This window comes from Lissotriton helveticus, chromosome 5_2 (assembly GCF_964261635.1).
Source record: "Lissotriton helveticus chromosome 5_2, aLisHel1.1, whole genome shotgun sequence".
NCBI classification, from domain to species: domain Eukaryota; kingdom Metazoa; phylum Chordata; class Amphibia; order Caudata; family Salamandridae; genus Lissotriton; species Lissotriton helveticus.
This window is the reverse complement of record NC_136066.1, coordinates 4,655,029-4,673,714: the sequence shown is the minus strand read 5'-3', so window position 1 is coordinate 4,673,714 and position 18,686 is coordinate 4,655,029. Positions and strand designations below refer to the sequence as shown.

The 18,686-nt window shown below is 50.2% G+C and overlaps 1 protein-coding gene across 7 annotated transcripts in view; it reads left to right on the top strand.

Moving 5' to 3' along the window:
- The window catches only part of ODF2 (outer dense fiber of sperm tails 2), a 306,180-nt gene that overhangs the window by 91,126 nt on the left and 196,368 nt on the right, over window positions 1–18,686 (top strand). For all 7 annotated transcript variants that reach the window (XM_078646615.1, XM_078646614.1, XM_078646612.1 and 4 more), the window contains one exon: window positions 18,312–18,479. In XM_078646615.1, coding sequence (XP_078502741.1) covers window positions 18,312–18,479 — 168 coding nt within the window. The remainder of the gene's footprint in view (window positions 1–18,311; window positions 18,480–18,686) is intronic.

The following is an 18,686-nucleotide window of genomic DNA, read 5'->3' as shown; positions in this document are numbered from 1 at the left end:
GAGTGTCTGCTGCGTGTTGGTGGAGAGTCGCTGTGAATGCCATTGATGCCCGATGGTAGATTTGAGCGTCTGCCGCGTGTTGGTGGCGAGTCGCTGTGAATGCCCCAAGGTAGGTTTGAGTGTCTGCCGCGTGTTGGTGGAGAGTCGCTGTGAATGCCATTGATGCCCGATGGTAGATTGGAGTATCTGCCGCGTGTTGGTGGAGCGTCACTGTGAATGCCATTGATGCCTGAAGGTAGATTTGAGTGTCTGCCGTGTGTTGGTGGGGAGTCGCTGTGAATGCCATTGATGCCCGATGGTAGATTTGCGTGTCTGCCGTGTGATGGAGAGTCGCTGTGAAGGCCATTGATGCCCGATGGTACATTTGAGTGTCTGCCACGTGTTGGTGGAGAGTCGTTGTGAATGCCATTGATGCCCGATGGTAGATTTGAGTGTCTGCCGCGTGTTGGTGGCGAGTCGCTGTGAATGCCCCAAGGTAGGTTTGAGTGTCTGCCGCGTGTTGGTGGAGAGTCGCTGTGAATGCCATTGATGCCCGATGGTAGATTGAAGTGTCTGCCGCGTGTTGGTGGAGCGTCACTGTGAATGCCATTGATGCCTGAAGGTAGATTTGAGTGTCTGCCGCGTGTTGGAGACACTGTGAATGCCATTGATGCCCGATGGTAGATTGGAGTGTCTGCCGCGTGTTGGTGGAGAGTCGCTGTGAATGCCATTGATGCCTGAAGGTAGATTTGAGTGTCTGCCTCGGGTTGGTGGAGAGTCGCTGTGAATGCTATTGATGCCCGATGGTAGGATTTGAGTGTCTGCCGCGTGTTGGTGGAGAGTCGCTGTGAATGCCATTGATGCCCGATGGTAGATATGAGTGTCTGCCGTGTGTTGGTGGAGAGTCGCTGTGAATGCCATTGATGCCCGATGGTAGATTTGAGTGTCTGCCGCATGTTGGTGGAGAGTCGCTGTGAATGCCATTGATGCCCGATGGTAGATTTGAGTGTCTGCCGCGTGTTGGTGGAGAGTCGCTGTGAATGCCATTGATGCCTGGAGGTAGATTTGAGTGTCTGCCTCGGGTTGGTGGAGAGTCGCTGTGAATGCTATTGATGCCCGATGGTAGATTTGAGTGTCTGCCGCGTGTTGGTGGAGAGTCGCTGTGAATGCCATTGATGCCCGATGGTAGATATGAGTGTCTGCCGTGTGTTGGTGGAGAGTCGCTGTGAATGCCATTGATGCCCGATGGTAGATTTGAGTGTCTGCCGCGTGTTGGTGGAGAGTCGCTGTGAATGCCATTGATGCCCGATGGTAGATTTGAGTGTCTGGCGCGTGTGATGAAGAGTCGCTGTGAATGTCATTGATGCCTGATGGTAGATTTGAGTGTCTGCGCGTATTGATGGAGAGTCGTTGTGAAGGCCATTCATGCCTGATGGTAGATTTGAGTGTCTGCCGTGTGTTGGTGGAGAGTCACTGTGAATGACATTGATGCCCGATGGTAGATTGGAGTGTCTGCCGCGTGTTGGTGGAGAGTCGCTGTGAATGCCATTGATGCCCGATGGTAGATTTGAGTGTCTGGCGCGTGTTGGTGGAGAGTCGCTGTGAATGCCTTTGATGCCCGATGGTAGATTGGAGTGTCTGCCGCGTGTTGGTGGAGAGTTGTTGTGAAGGCCATTCATGCCTGATGGTAGATTTGAGTGTCTGCCGTGTGTTGGTGGAGCGTCACTGTGAATGCCATTGATGCCTGAAGGTAGATTTGAGTGTCTGCCTCGGGTTGGTGGAGAGTCGCTGTGAATGCTATTGATGCCCGATGGTAGATTTGAGTGTCTGCCGCGTGTTGGTGGAGCGTCACTGTGAATGCCATTGATGCCTGAAGGTAGATTTGAGTGTCTGCCGCGTGTTGGAGATGCTGTGAATGCCATTGATGCCGGATGGTAGATTTGAGTGTCTGCCGTGTGTTGGAGATGCTGTGAATGCCATTGATGCCTGAAGGTAGATTTGAGTGTCTGCCGCGTGTTGGAGATGCTGTGAATGCCATTGATGCCTGAAGGTAGATTTGAGTGTCTGCCGCGTGTTGGAGATGCTGTGAATGCCATTGATGCCGGATGGTAGATTTGAGTGCCTGCCGTGTGTTGGTGGAGAGTCGCTGTGAATGCCATTGATGCCCGATGGTAGATTTGAGTGTCTGCCGTGTGATGGAGAGTCGCTGTGAAGGCCATTGATGCCCGATGGTAGATTTGAGTGTCTGCCACGTGTTGGTGGAGAGTCGTTGTGACTGCCATTGATGCCCGATGGTAGATTTGAGTGTCTGCCGCGTGTTGGTGGAGAGTCGCTGTGAATGCCATTGATGCCTGAAGGTAGATTTGAGTGTCTGCCTCGGGTTGGTGGAGAGTCGCTGTGAATGCTATTGATGCCCGATGGTAGATTTGAGTGTCTGCCACGTGTTGGTGGAGAGTCGCTGTGAATGCCATTGATGCCCGATGGTAGATTTGAGTGTCTGGCGCGTGTGATGAAGAGTCGCTGTGAATGTCATTGATGCCTGATGGTAGATTTGAGTGTCTGCGCGTATTGATGGAGAGTCGTTGTGAAGGCCATTCATGCCTGATGGTAGATTTGAGTGTCTGCTGTGTGTTGGTGGAGAGTCACTGTGAATGCCATTGATGCCCGATGGTAGATTGGAGTGTCTGCCGCGTGTTGGTGGAGAGTCGATGTGAATGCCATTGATGCCCGATGGTAGATTTGAGTGTCTGCCGCGTGTTGGTGGAGAGTCGCTGTGAATGCCGTTGATGCCCGATGGTAGATTTGAGTGTCTGGCGCGTGTGATGAAGAGTCGCTGTGAATGTCATTGATGCCTGATGGTAGATTTGAGTGTCTGCGCGTATTGATGGAGAGTCGTTGTGAAGGCCATTCATGCCTGATGGTAGATTTGAGTGTCTGCCGTGTGTTGGTGGAGTCACTGTGAATGCCATTGATGCCCGATGGTAGATTGGAGTGTCTGCCGCGTGTTGGTGGAGAGTCGCTGTGAATGCCATTGATGCCCGATGGTAGATTTGAGTGTCTGGCGCGTGTGATGAAGAGTCGCTGTGAATGTCATTGATGCCTGATGGTAGATTTGAGTGTCTGCGCGTATTGATGGAGAGTCGCTGTGAAGGCCATTGATGCCCGATGGTGAATTTGAGTGTCTGACGCATGTTGGTGGAGAGTTGTTGTGAAGGCCATTCATGCCTGATGGTAGATTTGAGTGTCTGCCGTGTGTTGGTGGAGCGTCACTGTGAATGCCATTGATGCCTGAAGGTAGATTTGAGTGTCTGCCGCGTGTTGGAGATGCTGTGAATGCCATTGATGCCGGATGGTAGATTTGAGTGTCTGCCGTGTGTTGGTGGAGAGTCGCTGTGAATGCCATTGATGCCCGATGGTAGATTTGAGTGTCTGCCGTGTGATGGAGAGTCGCTGTGAAGGCCATTGATGCCCGATGGTAGATTTGAGTGTCTGCCATGTGTTGGTGGAGAGTCGTTGTGACTGCCATTGATGCCCGATGGTAGATTTGAGTGTCTGCCGCGTGTTGGTGGAGAGTCGCTGTGAATGCCCCAAGGTAGGTTTGAGTGTCTGCCGCGTGTTGGTGGAGAGTCGCTGTGAATGCCATTGATGCTCGATGGTAGATTGGAGTGTCTGCCGCGTGTTGGTGGAGCGTCACTGTGAATGCCATTGATGCCTGAAGGTAGATTTGAGTGTCTGCCGCGTGTTGGAGACGCTGTGAATGCCATTGATGCCCGATGGTAGATTTGAGTGTCTGGCGCGTGTGATGAAGAGTCGTTGTGAATGTCATTGATGCCTGATGGTAGATTTGAGTGTCTGCGCGTATTGATGGAGAGTCGCTGTGAATGTTATTGATGCCCGATGGTAGATTTGAGTGTCTGGCGCGTGTTGGTGGAGAGTCGTTGTGAAGGCCATTGATGCCCGATGGTAGATTTGAGTGTCTGCCACGTGTTGGTGGAGAGTCGCTGTGAATGTTATTGATGCCCGATGGTAGATTTGAGTGTCTGCCGCGTGTTGGTGGAGCGTCACTGTGAATGCCATTGATGCCTGAAGGTAGATTTGAGTGTCTGCCGCGTGTTGGAGATGCTGTGAATGCCATTGATGCCGGATGGTAGATTTGAGTGTCTGCCGTGTGTTGGTGGAGAGTCGCTGTGAATGCCATTGATGCCCGATGGTAGATTTGAGTGTCTGCCGTGTGATGGAGAGTCGCTGTGAAGGCCATTGATGCCCGATGGTAGATTTGAGTGTCTGCCACGTGTTGGTGGAGAGTCGTTGTGACTGCCATTGATGCCCGATGGTAGATTTGAGTGTCTGCCACGTGTTGGTGGCGAGTCGCTGTGAATGCCCCAAGGTAGGTTTGAGTGTCTGCCGCATGTTGGTGGAGAGTCGCTGTGAATGCCATTGATGCCCGATGGTAGATTTGAGTGTCTGCCTCGGGTTGGTGGAGAGTCGCTGTGAATGCTATTGATGCCCGATGGTAGATTTGAGTGTCTGCCGCGTGTTGGTGGAGAGTCGCTGTGAATGCCATTGATGCTCGATGGTAGATTGGAGTGTCTGCCGCGTGTTGGTGGAGCGTCACTGTGAATGCCATTGATGCCTGAAGGTAGATTTGAGTGTCTGCCGCGTGTTGGAGACGCTGTGAATGTCATTGATGCCTGATGGTAGATTTGAGTGTCTGCGCGTATTGATGGAGAGTCGCTGTGAATGCCATTGATGCCCGATGGTAGATTTGAGTGTCTGCCACGTGTTGGTGGAGAGTCGCTGTGAATGCCATTGATGCCCGATGGTAGATTTGAGTGTCTGCCGCGTGTTGGTGGAGAGTCGCTGTGAATGCTATTGATGCCCGATGGTAGATTTGAGTGTCTGACCCGTGTTGGTGGAGAGTCGCTGTGAAGGCCATTGACGCCCAAAGGTAGATTGGAGTGTCTGCCGTGTGTTGGTGGAGCGTCACTGTGAATGCCATTGATGCCTGAAGGTAGATTTGAGTGTCTGCCTCGGGTTGGTGGAGAGTCGCTGTGAATGCCATTGATGCCCGATGGTAGATTTGAGTGTCTGCCGCGTGTTGATGGAGAGTCGCTGTGAAGGCCATTGACGCCCAAAGGTAGATTTGAGTGTCTGCCACGTGTTGGTGGAGAGTCGCTGTGAATGCCATTGATGCCCGATGGTAGATTTGAGTGTCTGCCGCGTGTTGGTGGAGAGTCGCTGTGAAGGCCATTGACGCCCAAAGGTAGATTTGAGTGTCTGCCACGTGTTGGTGGAGAGTCGCTGTGAATGCCATTGATGCCCGATGGTAGATTTGAGTGTCTGCCACGTGTTGGTGGAGAGTCGCTGTGAATGCCATTGATGCCCGATGGTAGATTTGAGTGTCTGCCGCGTGTTGATGGAGAGTCGCTGTGAAGGCCATTGACGCCCAAAGGTAGATTTGAGTGTCTGCCACGTGTTGGTGGAGAGTCGCTGTGAATGCCATTGATGCCCGATGGTAGATTTGAGTGTCTGCCGCGTGTTGGTGGAGAGTCGCTGTGAATGCTATTGATGCCCGATGGTAGATTTGAGTGTCTGACCCGTGTTGGTGGAGAGTCGCTGTGAAGGCCATTGATGCCCGATGGTGAATTTGAGTGTCTGCCGCGTGTTGATGGAGAGTCGCTGTGAAGGCCATTGATGCCCGAAGGTAGACCTGGAACACCCTCCCTACCCACATACGGCAGACCCAAGACCTACTCACCTTCAGACGCCTCCTCAAGACCTGACTCTTCGAGCTGTAGCAGCACCCCCCTCTCCCCTCAGCGCCTTGGGACCCTCACGGGTAAGTAGCGCACTTTACAAGTACTCTGATTGATTGATTTGAGTGTCTGCCGCGTGTTGGTGGATTGTCGCTGTGAAGGCCATTTTTCAAAGTGCAATGTGAAGCACATACATGTGCGCCACATGTGCACCCATGCTTATTTCAGGGGTGCAACAGGGTGTCCTTTTGACACCCTTGCACCCTTGAAATTGCATTCTAAATTTGCGATTCTCTAATTGCTAATCGCAAATTGATAATGTCTCGCGTTTCATTCCTATGGGTCTCTGGCCCCATAGGAATGAATGGCGAGGTATTCCTTAATTGCAAAGCAAAATTCGCAATTAAGGAATATGTAGGATTCGCAAAATGTATTGCAAATCCTACATACATAGCATTTTACGATTCTCAAATAGCGATTCCTCGAGAATCGCTATTTGAGAATCGCAAAAGAGGATTTTGCTCTTTGTATAGCATTTAAAGCTATTCATAACACGGGACCAGCTTTTTTCGAACAGAATTTGCAGCCATATGTTCCTGCCCGTCATCTTCGCTCAGCAAACTCTCACAACTTGTTAATGCCCAGGTTCAAGAAATGTTCTTGGGTTGGCAGGAGTTTTCTGGTTGGCACAACCAGACTCTGGAAATCCCTTCTGCTGCAGCTTAAGGAAGAAACTCACTTGTTGGCTTTCAGAAAGTTGTTAAAGACGTGGCTCTTTAATCTCTGAGGTGATCTCAAAAAGGTGTCTGGTATGTCCTGTGCTGAGCTAGCGCCTTGACGCCCTCGGGTGAAAGTCTTGCGCTTTATACATTTATGTTTCATTTCATTTCATTATGAGCAACTCCACGCCTCACTTCTGGAGTGGAACGGCGTTAGTAGCGGAGCCGCATGACACCACCTACTGGTATGCAGAGGTATTGTTTAAAGGACATTTGATCCAGTATGGCACTTGGGTGAGTATTCACAAGGTTAGAGTATCCACCAGGAAGATTATCGAAGATAAGCAACTTGTTCATTCATTCTGTGCCATTAGATCATGATGGAAATTAATGCAAAAAATTATCTGGTAACACCCTGAAGTGTGTTTACCCTTACAAGTCGCACACTCCAAGAAAGAACGTAATCTCTGGATTGCCAGAGAAACAAGCCTCTTCTTAAGCCACCGATCATGGCCTAGAAGAGGTCAAATGTACTTTGAGTCGATGGAAAAGTTAGGTTACATTGACATGCAATTGATGAACTACTTTTCTGCCAAGGTATCGCAGGGAGGGGATACATTTTATAGGACCCCAGGCGATTTCGAAGTCCCGGCCACTCCTTTGTTCACAGTTGATTCATATGTTTCTGTGAAGTCCTTAACTTTCAGCCTGCTGTATATGAAAGCATTCTCCACAATGGCGGCGCAGTCGTGTAAAGCCGCAAGGGACTCTCGAGGTTACAAGGGGCATATTATAGCCCAAGACTATGTGACCACCAAAACTAGCAAATAACGAGTAGATTTTTTAACCAAGGAGTACGTGACGCTGTCTACCGGTACATAGAGAGACTTAACATACCTAGGGACAAACGAATCCCCATGACAAGACTTGGACAGACAGATATTACTTTTTGGTTACTCTTGCAAACAATTATTGAAGCGTTGAAAAAGTTTCTATGAAACAAAACACGTGTCTGCTGCCGGTTCAACTCTTGTCAGATCAAGCTGCCTCTCCTAATTACATTGTTACTGTTGTTTTTTTAACTTTGCAACCTAAGATTCTGGAATTTATATTAAATTGATTCGGCAAGAACGATATTGATGTCCTGCTGGTACTTTGCACTGACTTGCTTAGATAACTTTATGAATCAACACAAAATTGAATAGGAGTGCCGAGGTTTATTTCTGTTGTATGTTCTCACTGGGTCAATTGGGCATCGGTGTTTTGGCACCTTAGGCAGTGGGGTGCAGTTCTCTTAACCTCGAGGGGCACCAATACTTGTATCCTCACTTTGAATGCACAAGGGGATTAGATGTGCTCCCAATTATTCCACCACGGCCATTTGTAAATATTGTTATGTATTACTACCTCCAGTTCTTTGTGATTCTTCCTTATGCTTGTGCCTAGACACACAAATGTAAAATTATAAGTAAAATAATCAAAAAGCTAGAAGCACGATAACCACAATTAACGTAAAGGCTCTCATTCACACTGCAAATCATATGCAGAAGTACATTTTTATTTAAATGTTTGTAATCCTCTTCCCTCAGGCCAGCCGCAGGATACTCTCAGGAGCTCATTGATGGTTGCCAGAGCAACGATCCATGTTAATGCATGCAACGTCCATGCACTGCGGCTCCAGATTTCAGGGCACGGCAAGCGGCCACCCAATGTCAAACTGACTTGAAATGGACAAAACATAGGGAACCCCTGGGGCAAAAAGAGCCACCTCTGCTGTGCCGCAAACCCACATTAGATTGCAAGCTTCACTGCTTTAGCTAGCGTCGACTCTTGGTACTTCATAAAAACCTTGTAACCCCCTGATAACTCAAAAACCCTTTCCTTTTAGGATTGTGTTTCGTAGGGTTACGGTCAAGAACGCTCTAAAGGAATGTTGGGATCAGCAAGCGACTACATGCCAAAACCTGGCTCAGTTTCAATATCACCCACAAATAAACTCTGCTGAAATGTATCCTATCTGTTCGTTAATTAGTATTTGTCTTGCATATCCAGAAGATGTGCTTGGATTTTACCATTCAGGAGATCCCCAGTCCTACATTAGTGGCTTAAACGCAGCTCATGGCCCTAGCCATTGAAAATTAAGAAATATCCCAGCTTAACTTTGTCTCTTAGTTTGTCCTGGACATCTCAAGGAGTTGTCTCTGGCATTATGGTGCCATTCTCTGGTTTCATTGGGTGCCCTCCTTGGCAACAAAAGGTGATGGTTTTGCAGCGGAATGCCACTGTCTGCCAGCTTGGACCACTATTCTTTGCCAAATGGAGCATGTCTGTTGCAGCATGGAGTGCCCCAGTGTCGGCACCGGGCACCTATCTGGCAGCATGGTTCTGCTCTGTGTCTACATGGAGTTCCCTTCTCTGGCAGCAAGTAGTACCATTCGAGCCGCATAGGGCACATCTCTTGCGGCATGGTTCCACTCTGGCAGTACGGGGTACACGGAGGGCAGTAAAGCGCACCTCTCTTGCAGCATGGTTCCACTCACTGACAATAAATGGTTTCCTCCAGGTGTCCCACTTTCTGACAGCCCGGGACAGCTTTCCTCAACCAATTCTTTTATTTCATCTTCAAGATTTAAAAAAAAAAATCCTGATCTTAGCCACATTTTCAGTTTGTTCTCGTAAGCAAGTGCCCCTGTTTGTCATGGTCATCCTCACTTTTTGCTACTGATTCTGATGTTTTTCGACTGATGTGCACTGGAGTCCCTGCTAACCAGGCCCCAGTGTCAATGCTCTTTCCCTAAAACAAAGTAAAATATTCAAATTGTTAACCAATTGATACACACTTTGGCACCCCTGTAAGTCCCTAGTAAGTGGCACCCCTTGTATCTAGGGCATGGGAACCGGAAGACAGTTCCTAAGGGGCTGCAGCGTGTATTATGCCACCCTACGGGACCCCCATACAAATTGCATACAGCCTGCCCTTGCAGGCTGCGTGTCATGGTGCAGACCTTGAGTGAAGACACGACATGGCACACTCAGTGTGTGCCATGCCAAAGTCACTGCATATAATAAATGTAAGTTACCCTTAGAGAAGGACTTGTAGCCCTAAGGTAGGGTGCATTATATTACACGTGAGGGCAAGAGGAGCTATGCCCCTGTGCGGTCTAGCCCAATTACTAAATGCGTAGGTATCTTAAGTACATGTACTGGGCACTGGTCACTACGTGTTCCCCCAACTACATGATGACTTTACTGCAACCTATGATGTTTGGTATCACACACCTTGACTTAATAAATCTATACTGATTTCCGTACAAAGTTAATTATGACATGCACCCAGAAGCCTACTAGTCCTCTAGTGTGCTGGGTGACTGGTATCGACCAGCTTGCCACCACAGATGAGTTTCTGGCCCCATGGAAGTGAGAGCCCCCGCTCTCGGAGGCCAGAAACAATGCCTGCTCCGGAGGAAGTGTTCTCACCTCCTACAGGAAGATGGCTAGTGAATCTTCATTTCAAGACCAGGGACTTCAAAGTCCCTGCCACCTCTGATATGCGAATCCAGCTTCCCCCGACCCGCGTGATAGAACCCCCTGCTTTTACGCCCATTTGGCACCAGGACAGGCGGGAAATTAACTATGCAAGTAGGCTGTTGCACTGCCAGGCTAGTCACACCCCTAAGGGGGGCTGCCATATGTGCTCCAAGAAAAAGGGTTCCAACTTCTTGTTTTGTGGATGGAATTAGGAACTCTGGGACGGGGTTATGCCCACCCTCCACAGGAAGTGATCATATAGGGGTTTAATGATCCCAAGGGTAAGCAGCCCACTAGTTACTACCTTTCACTCCCTTTAACACCCCTAAATTTAGTAATCTGAAAGAGACTGTTAGTTGTAGATTCCTTACCGTAGAATTTCCCCCAGGCGTCAGTCTGGATCCACAGATTTTTTTCTTCATCAATACCCCTGCGCATCGGTAGGTGGCGTCGGTCGACTCCACGTCAGTCGACTCCGCATCAGTCAGCGTCTTGGTCGCCGAGATGACGTTGCGGTGCCTACTTAGATGCCGCCCCTGCGTGCTGACATCAGTTCTTTCTTTTTCTGCACCAGCCTAGCACATATCCGGAGAGAGCTACCCCTTAGCTGTTTTTTGGCTACGTCTTTTTCGAGCCTTGGACGCCTGGTGCGCGAGGGATGTCCCTATGTCTGACCGGCTTCAAGCCCTGCAGTGCCTGCCACAAAATGATGTCTGTGACGGATGAGCACCTTGTGTGCTTGTAATGTCTGGAGCACGACCACAACCCGAAGTCGTGCTCTGACTGCCGGGCCATGAACCCAAAGACTTTACGGGAGCTGTCCCAAAAGTTGTTGGAGGCCCAACGGTCGGCTCTGCGTCGCTCCAGGTCACTAGGCCGTTTGCAGTGCCCCCACTCCTCGCCGCACTCCTAGTTGTTGAGGTCTAAGGGTAAGTCGAAAAACAAGAAGAAGGCTAAGAAGCATAAGCGCTCTTCACCTTCTCCTGGTCGATCGGCTGACACGACGCAGGACGCGGAGCATCGTCGCTCAAAGGCTATATCTCCAAGGCCTGCTTCAGGGACGACTTTGTGCTTCCCACCCTTTCCGGTAGCCGTAGCGTCCCCTGCCCAACTTAGACAATTTTACGAGGCCCTACACCTCGTCTTTGGGCAGCCCGCTTCCGCCGGTGCACCTTCGGGCCCCGCGGAGCGGGTCGGAGGTCCGGGGTATTCGATGCCGCCATCTCCGGCCCTGGCGCAGCAGGGCCCCCGCGGATCCAAGTCTGGATCCAGATCGACGCCGGTCGATCTTACTCAACCTTCCCCAGTGCTGATCTTGACGATGATGCCCCCGGCGCCAGGTGTGCCCCCGGCCGACGCCTCCTCATCCCCGAGTTGGACACGGAGCCGGACCGACATTGGCCAGCGTCGGAACCGACGCCAGAGGGTACTTTTTACCCCTGTTCATCCCTGGTGTTCTCTATCGACCAGAGGCTGGTGATGAGGACTGGGAGGGGTCACTGGACCCTTTAACTGACCAGCTGGAAGAACTGGACTTACAAGACGACCTGTGTGATGCCAGTGGTCTCAACACCTCTCTAGACACTGGTTTTCTTTCTCCCCCTACCGTGGCTACGGAGGAGGGAGCATCCTATGCTGTGGTGGCGAGAAGGGAAGCCGAAGTCCTTGGCCTGAGCTCCCTTCAGTAACAGTCAGGACTAACCTCCAGACCGAGGTGCTTCAGCCTGCAGCTTCTTCCTCTGAACCCCTATTGCCGTTCAATGAAGACCTTACTGATGTGCTCCTGGGCACTTGGTCCCCGCCCAGCACAGAGGCTCCTGTAGAGCGGACAATTGCCCTCCACCATCACCCGGCACGTGTGACCCAGTGTTCCTTACCCAACACCCTTCCTACTGCGTTCTCTTCTACTCCTCCAGATAGGGAATCCGAGAAGCTGGACCATCTTGGGAAGCCAATGTTCTCTTCCTCCAGCTTGGCACTGCGGTCGGTGAATACTGCGTGCCTTTTTGGCCGCTACTCCCATGCCATCTGGGAAACGGTCGCGTAGGTGCTGCTTCAGTGCCCGGAGGAGGCCCGGGCTGTTCTCTCCCAGGCAGGTGCGGGTGGCAGAGACACTGCCAAATTCGCCATTCGGTGTGGACTGGATGCCACCGGCTCACTGGGCAGAACGATCGGCACGTCAGTAGCCCTTAGACGCTAAGCCTCGTTGAGGACATCTGACTTTTAGGGGGATGTCCAGTCAACCTTGATGAACGTGCCCTTTGATGGGCGTCGTGTTTTTGGCGACAAAAACTTGGCGGTTGAGCGCTTTAAAGACTCTCGAGTTACGGCCAGCTCTTTAGGCCTCCCTGCGCATTCCACTCCAGTCTTCTTTTCTTCCCTTCTGGGCTACGGAAGGGGCATCCAACCACGTCCGGCCCAGCCTAGCCACTGGTTCACGCAAGCTGCGCAGCTTCTGCCTGGCCGCAGGCGTGGGACCCAGCGTCCTTGCAGGTCTCGGAGCCAGTGGGCGGGCCAGTCCACCATCCCCCGCCACACCCCACTGCCTCTGAATCTTCCTAGTCCAATGTTCCAAGCCCATTTTCAGCCAGTTGGAGGTAGGATTCTCCATCACCTCCCCCACTGGCAATCCATCATGTCAGACAGGTTGGTTCTGCAAATCCTCTGAAGGGGCTACTCCATCCCCTTTGAGACTACCCCTCCCTCCTTGCCACCGTCTTACGATCGCATGTCGGAGGATCATTTGGCACTTCTCCGCCAGGAAGTCCCAGCTCCTTTGGCCAAGGGAGCTATAGAGTGGGTCGCTGTGCCAGAAGAGGGTTGTGGTTGCTATTCCCGCTATTTTCTGGTGCCCTAGAAGGAGAAAGGCCTGAGTCCTATCTTAGACCTCAGGGCCCTCAACAGCTTCCTCTGGAAGGAGAAGATCAAAATGCTAACCTTGGCTCAGGTCCTATCTGCCCTCGACCCTGGAGACTGGATGGTGGCGTTGGACTTGCAGGATGCTTATTTCCACATTCCTGTCTTGCCAGCCGATAGACGCTATCTACGGTTCACGGTATGCCGCGAGCATTTTCAGTTCACTGTGCTCCCCTTTAGCATTTCCAGTGCCCTTCAGGTGTTACAAAAGAGATGGTGGTGGTCACAGCTCATCTGCACAGATTTGGATTTCCAGTCTTCCCCCTATCTCGAAGACTGGCTGTTGAAGGCGGGCTCGCCACAGGCTGTCGTCTCCCCTCTCCTGACTTCCTCTCAGATGGTCTCTTTCATCGGAGCTCTTCTGGACACAGTGCAGTTTCATGCCTATCCTCCCGAACAGCCGAAAGGCTGTGGATCCCCTCTCTGCCCCTCTTTCAGAGGTCCTCTTGTACATACTTTCTTTGGCCCAGCAGTGCTCTGGGCACTCTCAAAGGATATCTTGCAGCTATCTCTGCTTTTCTTGAGCTGCCGGGTCAGCCATCCTTGTTCAAGTCTCCTATTGTTAACAGATTCTTTAAGGGCATTACTCGCTTCATAATGCCCCAGTGGGACTTGAATCTTGTTCTCACATTTCTTATGTGTGCTCCCTTCATAACTGCCCTCTCAGGCTCCTCACTCTCAAGACTGTCTTCCTTGTAGCCATCACCTCTGCTCGAAGGCTGAGTGAGTTTCAGGCCCCTTTCTTCTCTGTGCATCCGGACAAAGTGGTGCTTAGACCGAAGCCTTCGTTCCATCCTAAAGTGGTTTCACCATTTCATGTAGGACAATCCATTACCTTTGCTACCTTTTCCCCACCTCCACACCCTTCCAAGGAGGAGGAGATACTCCACCGTCTGGACCCTAAACGTGCGCTGTCCTTCTACCTTGACCGCACCAAAGATTTCCGGGTTGATGATCAACTCTTTGCTGGCTGTGGGGGTGCCCAGAAAGGCCGGACTGTTTAAATACTGTGTCTCGATTGCTTGTTCTTTGCATTAAGATCTGCTACGCTTTAGCGAAGAAGGATCCTCCAGTGGGGTTGCGTGCTCACTCCCTAGGGCAACGGCAGCAACCACTGCATTGACACGTGGAGTCCCACTCCTTGATATGTGCCAGGCGGCAATGTGGGCATCTCTGCACACATTTACCAGACACTATTGCCTGGACAGTCAAGTCCGGAGTGACGGCTATTTTGCCCATTCGGTCCTCCAGGACTTTCTTGGGTGCACTTGTTTCGCAGACACTCCTCCGGAGATGGTATTGCTGGGATATCTATTATAAGGTAAGGAATCTCCAACTAACAGTCTCTTTGAGATGAACAAGTTACTTAACTTCGTTAATGATGTATCTGGAAGAGACATAGGTTAGTTATAGATTCCTTACCGCCCCACCCATCCTCCCTGTTCTGTAACTAATTTCTAGGGATAGGGACTCCCTTACAGGGCCCTAGTTGTGGTGCATCAGTGGTCAGTGTCTTGCATGGCTCTGCACTTCTGGCATGGAAAGTCTGGTCAGCGCATAGGGTCGGCATCTAAGTAGGCACTGGGACGTCCTCCTGACGACCACAATGAAGGATGCTGAGTCAACCTATGCCATCTACCGACGGGCAGGGGTATTACTGAAGAAAAAAATCTCCGGATCAAGACTGATGCTTTGGGGAAATTCTACGGTAAGGAATCTACAACTAACCTATATCTCTTCCAGATACATAGTTACCAAAGGTAAGTAACTTGTTTTTTTGGTGGCCCCCTGACACCAGGAACTCTGGTTCACCTGACCCAAGAACAAGAAGGAAAAAGAAGAGCTAATGAACGTAAGAACTGTGGAGTAGCTGTGGACTTTGCGCCAAGCCCTGCCTGCCTGCTCCTGTCTCACTGTTGCAAAGACCTGTCTCATCTTGCAGCTGTGCATCCTCCAAAAGCCTCGGAGAGCTGCCATCACTTCGCCAACCTGTCAGCAGCTCCCTTGAAGTGAAGGATCCACTTCCATGCAGCCTGCAGGCACTGTCCGTAATGTCACTGTGCTCCAGGGGGTCAAATCCGCCCCCCCTCCTCACCAAGTTTGGGAGCGCCAGGACCCTCAGAAGCCACCCTGCACCATTACCCTTGGTACTGCCCCCTTGCAGCAGCCAAGGCCTGTTCAGTGTCCTGTCCGGACACCAACCCTGCCAAGACCAACCTACCAGCGAGGGACTTCAGCGCCAGAGAGGCCAGCACTGAGAGAGGCCCTGCTGCCCTGTTTAGTCCCCATCTCCAGGTCATCCCCAAAAGTTAGAGACTCCAATGCAAGCGACTCGCCGGACAAAACACCTCTGCACCCGTGGCCCACAGCCCAAGTCTGAGACTGTCTATGCACCCTTGCTCCAGAGACCCTGATGAATTGAGCCCCCCTTTGGATTCCGACGGACTTGTCCCCAAGTTCCCACTTGCAGCATTATTCTGCTTCCAGGTTTCTCCATAGAATTCAGCAGTAGCGTTTGAGGCTACTCTTGCTCCCAACACCTCTGCATCCGGGCAGTTAACCCGAAACTGCTGATGGTTCTAAGGACCTTGACCCTACCTTGAGTCCAGATGAATAGTCCTGTAAACTGTTTGCTAGTGAACTAATGCTGTGTACCTTGCTCCCATAGGATAACATTATTGCGTTCGAGGCTCATGCCTCAAATCCGACAGCTACATTTTCTAAATGTTTGAAAATTGCGAACTAGAGAAGTCCTTGCCAAATGTTGTAGATCTTGGTGTCTAAATTAATATAAAAAGCAATGTTTTTCTAAATTGGTGTACGCTTCCTTATTGAGTGCGAGAGTGTCTCATTTCTTGCTTGTGTGCGTACAACAAATGCCTATCACTCCCTCTGATAAGCCTAAGGCTGCTCGACCACACAGCCACAAATAGAGCACCCTGGGATTGTTGAAGCCCTGTCCACTCATAACTCTCTGCACAGTGCGCCTCTTTTTGGTATATTATATAAAGAGCCAGCTTCCTACAGTCCTCTACCCAATTCATTTTTTGTGTCCTCCTACAGTTCACCGTGTTGATCGTTTGTGTTCTCCAGTGTCTCAGGTCAAGTGAGCTCACAGAACTCAGCACAGTATTAAACCCATAGCAGGCTTTGCTGTCTGATTGGTGGAATCCAGCCATGTGACTGCCAATCTCAGATTGTTATGTCATCAGACTGCAAGCCTGGAAGCCAGCGGTTGGCCACCTTACTGCTGTGTGAGCTTTGAGGCAGCTCTACTGAAGCAGAACATCTGGGCTTCTATGGAACTGCCCAATTCATGCTGAAAAGGGGTGTCTTTGCACGTGTGCCAACAACCAGGACTCCAACAGGGTGGTAAGTATGAATTTAGGCCTTGGGTTTCAACTAGGATGTCTGAACCTGCTGACCTGTGGTGATGAGATCACAAAGGCTCCTAGGCTGTTGGGACTCCCAAGCCAGAGCTGTGTAAGCCCTGCTTGGCAAAGCGAGGTGTAAACAGCCCACCGAACAAACACTATACTCCGCCGTTCTGGTATTTGTTAGTTTCAGCGTTCTCTGATGCTGGGTGTACTGTAAATGGAAGGAGGTGTAAGACTCTAGAACGCTCTGGTTCCAAAGGGAAACTTCCAGCTGGTTCACTTTCTATCTCTTTCTGGGGAAAAAACCTTTAGAACACGCCCCAATGTCTACATTGCTCTGTCTGCTCATTTCTGAAAGTACCATGATGTGTTTCCAGTCATTCTGCAGTGCACACAGAGCCAAAAAGCCCTTCATTTGCCAAGAGTCCTGAAACGTCTATTACAGAAACAATGAGACTGTCCCCACTCTGTAGTTAGGGTGCAGAGTTGGACCGCTCCAGAGTACGTGCAGCGAGAACACTGATTCCTCACCATCTTTGAGGTCATTGACACAGGCATTCACAGAGAGTGCGAGCCTTGTGAGACGCCTGTGGACTCTAGCCTTGCTGATCTCATAAGGTTGTGACTTGTTGGATTGGCAATCCTAATGCTTCCTGGCAGCCATACGTCATTAGAGCTCTCTGAATTAAGATTCGGAAACCTTTTATTCCTTCTTGCCTCCCTCCAATATATTTATACCTGAATGTGGTTGTCCATCCATACTGTGCTCATCTCTGGTACCTGCACACAGGCCTTCATCCCCTGCTTGCGTCTGTGTCCTGGCCATCCATGCCTCATTCCTTGTCTCTGATCTCTGCACACATGGATATAGTCGTCCTCACCCTGCTTCGCTCTAGACAAATGCAATGGTTACTCACCCCCACACCTCCCACAGCTGTAATCTCTGCATACACAGAGTTGCCCATCAAGAGATTGTCTCTGCTTAATCTTGACCATTCATCCCGTGCTCGCCTTGCCATGCGTGGGTATATATGTTCCTCCCCTGCCTCTCATCTCTGTCCAGATGTGGCTCTCAACCCCTGCTGGTGCACACATACGTTGTTCCTCGGCTGCTCGTCTCTGCACAAACGTTCTGAATTATTCCATGTTTCTCTTTGCCCTCTTGCAAATGGTCAACTCTGCCTTACTTACACCCTCCCCCTGCAGTAAACCCTTAGATGTTTAGAGGTCGTTAATCTTTCCTGACTTTTACTCTCAACCTGTCCCTGGCTCTTTTTTTCTCTTCCTTATTTACTGCCACTGAGCATATTGTTATATTGCACTTTGAATCTTAAAAGCCTAAGATATTTTCAGATCCCTCTGTATTAGATAAATTCGCACGTGGGTGACCATTCCTTGCATTTGTGTACACATGTCTATCTCAAATGGAAATATGGCAATAAAGACCTCTTCTAAAAAAACAATCACCCTGCTTGTAGTTCATTTATTTCCTCTGATCTCTGCACGCATGGACATGGTTGTTGATTCTGCGCACACACTCGCATTGTTCCTCACTTGGTTCCTCACTTGGTTCTCGGCACTCACAAACATGCCCGATCATTCATCTCCTACTTCTCTCTGTACATATTGAGATTACCGTTCCTCCCCTGGCTGTGCACTCCGCTTGTCTCTTCTCTCTGCGCACACATTGTCGTTTATTCCCTGCCTTTGGTATCTGCCTCTTAATACACACACATGGTTGTCCTCTGCCTCTGATCTTCACACAGTTGGACATGGTTATCAATCCCTCTACGTGTCTGTGATCTCGGCACACACAGCCCTAGTCATTGAGAAAGATACTCTCCACCCCCACTTCCCTGCCTCTATGAATGCGGTTCTCCATCATTGCCTCCCTCCAATCCATCTTGTTAATACTGGTTCTTATTCTTTTTTTCCTTTCCATATATGTCCCACTCAAATTACTCCCCAGTCTAAAAATCATTTCGATGCCTTCTGAATTCTCTACATTTAGTTTCTCGCATTCTCTATCTTGTCAGGGCGCAACTCATCGCCTCGAAATAACACCACCAGAAATAGACAAAATGTCATCCAGTCATTCCTGCGACCTCTCGACTGAGGAGGAAGATCTCCTCCGCAGCAGAATGCAAGCCTATGACCAGAAGCTAGAGTGCCTGATGACTGAGATCGGGTCTTTAAAGACTGAGGTAAGTTGATTGACGCTGTTCACTTGGTCACTTCCTGTTTGTTTGGTGCTGATGGTAGTTTATGGTGGACGGTGTTGCTCCGTGGGTTTAATCGAGGGAACCTGGGAATGGGACTTGTGATTGACTGCGACTATGTGCCTGGGTTGGGTTTGGATGTGGCTGTGCCTTGGGATCAGCAATCAATAATGGTTGACATTGGGATTGGCA